A 3926-nucleotide genomic window follows, 5' to 3' on the forward strand; every position below is an offset into this window, starting at 1 on the left:
GTTAAACCAAGCAGGGAAAATGAGATAAAGGAGCAACACAACAAAGAAAGCAGAAAAGGCGTCGCCTCCAGCCTGTAAACTTAATGGAAAATCTCCTTTCCATTTCCAGGTTCCTCTCTTTGACTGATTACTAGTTTCTGCTCATCTGTTAGCATCTAAACGGCGGGCAGCTTTCCTTCTCCTATTTGATCAGAAATCTATTAGAAAAAGCCATCCAGCGGCGCCTGCCTGACGCCCAGTTTAAACATGCTGGACTTTCGTCACATCACCTTCATGTTCATCCTAAACCTTCCCAGCAGATAGAAATATTTAGACAAACTGATAAAGGAAGATCAATCTGGTGATTTCCAAACAGATTAACATAAACTGAGGCTTGTTGCTAGGCAGATTAGAGAACGTCTTCTGGAGCAGAAGGGATGAAAGGTTACAGATCAGAGAGCAGAGTCTGCCGACTCCAAAGCTGCTTCTCTTCATTTGTAGGGATTTTTTTTTTCAGTTCTTCAATTTAATTCTATTAGAAACTGAAGTTTTTCAGTAGTGCTGTTAAAGGGACAAACAAACTTTATTTCCTGTTGCCAAAGCAGCAGCTTAAAGGTTAAAGAGGCTGGTGGTCACCATGGAAACCTATCACAAAGTAGAACTGAAACATGAAGAACTCAGGAAGTCAAAAACGCTGCAAAAAAAAAAAAAAAAAGAAGCTACCCAGCTTCATTTTATCCAGACTAATCTAGGTGAATAAACACTAAAACAAGAACAAAACTCTAGTTTTCCACTCAACAGCGCTGTGACTCAGACAGTTAAACCCAAACCATCAGTCAGGTTTCTCCTCACAGCCGCTTCAGCAGAACCTGAACCTGAACCACCAACAGAAACTCAGCTGAACTGGAGCAGCATCAACACAAAAAAAAAACAACAAATCCCAACAAAAAAGTCTGATAAAAATGAATCTAGAAATATCTAGTTTAGGTCAGCATCTGATTTAAGGAGGAAACAAACAAAGGAAGGACAGGAGGAAGGTAGCAAGGATAGAAAGGTGACTGAGGGAGGAAAGGGGAGGTAGGATAGAAGGATGAATAGAAGGTAGACAGGAGGGAATAAAATAAAAAAAAATCCTCTACTTTCTATATCCATCCTCATCAGAAACAGAGAAATCAAAGCCTTTCTTTTCCCCAGACAGTGGAGGAAGCAACAATTCAGGAAGGGACCTGAAATCTCATTCAGAGCTACAATAAAAACATGAAGCCATGCTTTCATGAGTGGAAGCACAGTCAATGAGAAGCTACAGAACAGGCTGTGGTTTGCTAAGATAAGCAGCAGCAGCAGCAGCAGCAGGCTTGTTCTACTGCTAATCCTGACGGAAGAGCCACTTCCTCAAAGCAGCCAGAGGGGGGCAGCAGAATCACCTGCTACCAGGCCTCAAACAGCTGAAATAAACAGCCTCCACAGAGGCGACATGCTTCCTTCTCAGGATTATAGTTTGATGATAAAAAGCGTCTGAAAACACATAGAAACACTTCAAAGGAGCGTTTTCAACATGCTCCTCCCTCTGCAGGCTCCTCGCCGCTCTGCTGATGGATACACGCTTTAAGCAGACGGTCGGCTCTCTTTGTGCTTCAGTGAAACGTCAGCCACGCGGCCTGGAAGCGTCGCAGCTGGTTGCTAAACCACAGGAAAGCTGAACACAGATGACTAGAATTTCAGCAGCAAATATGTCGTCTCCAACGTTAAATAGTCTCAGTTTAAGTAGAATTACTATTATAATCCTACAGAGGAGGCATTATGATCAGCTTCAAGAGGTTGGAAACACCCCCCCACCCAGTGGTCTGAAATGATCTTCACTGCACCGTCTGGTAGAGGTAACCTCTTCTGTAGGCGCTCAGCGGGTAGAAGGTGGCCACCACGAAGCGCCCGTCGAAGGTGCGCCCCGTCAGCAGCCGCTGAGCTTCTTTGGAGTCGCTGGAGTTGGCGTACTCAACAAACACCTGGAAAAGGGGGAGGATTTAAAGCAGGGGTAAAAATCAGCGGGGTCCGAATAAAGAAAATCGTCAACCAGTAAACCAGTTTTATACTGTTAAATATAGAAGATGCCAACTAGAAAAACACGTCTCTACAGGGGGTTATGTGCAGCGCCCCTATGTGTTGCATACGCTGCAGACCTACTTTTTGGCGCCATGTGTTCTCAGCTCACTGTTTAATCCTAAATGTATCCTAATGTATAAACTCTGATAAAATGCCTTCTGGAGTCTCACTGAATGGGCAGGAAATGCTCTTACCTGCCCTTTTCCAGGGTTCTCCTTAGGAATGAGCAGAGAAACCACAGAGCCGTACTTCTGGCACTCCTCCTTCATGTCCTCTAGTATGTCTGGGAAAAACACACAAACCTGCTTAGGTCTTCAGCTTCTTTTTCCATTTACTCTGGTAATAAAGTGTTTTCCTACTTTAAATTAATCTAATTTGTTAACATAACCTTTATAACAATTAAAGCTTGAAGTCAAAACATTATGACCCCTGCAGGTAGAGGGAGGAAGAGTAATCTGTGGATTACTCTTCCTCCCTCTACTGCAGGGTTTCCTCATACAGTGTGAGCTCACAGCTCAAGATGTTTGTTCTCACACTGTGTGGCCCGATGTTCTGATGCGATCTACCTGCTCACACTGTACAACTAAAAACCACATCCGCAGTGAGATCGCGCTACTTGGGACTCGTTTATCCGGAAGCCAAACGAGTAGAACAGGAATATGCCTTGGGAATTTGTGCAATTTTGTGCGCTTAAACCCCTAAAAAGAAAAGGAGATGACGTATTTCGACAAAGACATGGCTGAGCAAACATGGTTTCTACGGTCTGTCAATTTTACAGAAAGAACTTTATTCACTCGCACTCCCGCCATGCCTCTGTGTTTTCATCAGAGAAAGAAGAATCCTTGTTTGCCCACTGAGAGATTTTCCCACGACGGCCGACTGAATTTCAAACGTTGTTTGATTTTCTCCCAACCTTACGATTCCTGATCGGGAGGTGATCCCGAGAGGCTGATCGCCCCTCGTTACCCCCTGTACACTACATCATGAACGATCAGGCTGAAAGTTGTTTGAAAAATTCTCACACGACTGCAAAGTTGGCCTGAAAAGGGCAAAAAAAATCATACAGCGTATGCCTGGCTTTATACACCAAATATGTTATATCAATTTAGTCTAAAATCTGGTGTTTAACTTAATTAACTTAACTTAGTCATTACAATGACTGAAAGATGCTTCAGTGTCACTTTAAACAGTCTTTTATGGAAGAAAAACAGTCTCATTGGAATCTGCCTTTTTTTTTTAAACACTGAATTTTAAACGCTGAATTTTTTACATATTTAATTCCTTACTCTGAATTTTTATCTGGTAAAAATTCACCTGCAAAAAAAATAAATAAATAAATTTCAAAATGCAAATGTGTTGACCTATCTGGTGAACTCAAGCCAAAGCAATCTACACTCCATGCTCTTGAGCAGCCTCTAGCCAATGAAATTAGCTCATTTGATCACATGACCCAACAGTTGGACATAGCTTTGTTCCCGGCTGAATGAAGCTGAATGAGGAGTTTTTTCTTTCTAAATAGATATGATTATAAAACGTCAGGTAGCTACAAATAGACAGTCATTAGAGTTTTTCATCTAATTTTTCATCTAATTTCATCTAGTTTTTTTTTTTCTAACCAAATGAGCTAATTTCATTGGTTGGTTTGAGTTCACCAAAAGGTCAACACATTTGCAGTCGAATTTCTTTGCAGCTGAATTTTCACCAGATAAAAATTCAGTGTCAGGAATTCAATATGTAAAAATATTCTGTGAAGGGTTCCTACAGCATAAGGCAAGTTAAATTCAAGACTTTTTAATGCCACTTGAAATAAAAATTTAAGACCAAATTCACAAGAAACACAAGAAAAA

At 41.4% G+C, this 3926-nt stretch overlaps 1 protein-coding gene across 1 annotated transcript in view; it reads right to left on the reverse strand.

Annotated features, from left to right (window-relative positions):
- Positions 1–415: 415 nt before the first annotated feature.
- uhmk1 (U2AF homology motif (UHM) kinase 1) overlaps positions 416–3926 on the reverse strand; it is a 12522-nt gene continuing 9011 nt past the window's right edge. The window contains exons 8-9 of the mRNA XM_015385777.1: positions 2274–2362; positions 416–1982 (exon numbers count right to left, since the gene is read on the reverse strand). Of these exons, the coding sequence (XP_015241263.1) occupies positions 1836–1982; positions 2274–2362 (236 nt within the window). The 3' untranslated portion in view covers positions 416–1835. The remainder of the gene's footprint in view (positions 1983–2273; positions 2363–3926) is intronic.

Source organism: Cyprinodon variegatus, unplaced genomic scaffold (genome assembly GCF_000732505.1).
Source record: "Cyprinodon variegatus isolate N-32 unplaced genomic scaffold, C_variegatus-1.0 Scaffold348, whole genome shotgun sequence".
In the NCBI taxonomy this organism is placed as follows: Eukaryota; Metazoa; Chordata; class Actinopteri; order Cyprinodontiformes; family Cyprinodontidae; genus Cyprinodon; species Cyprinodon variegatus.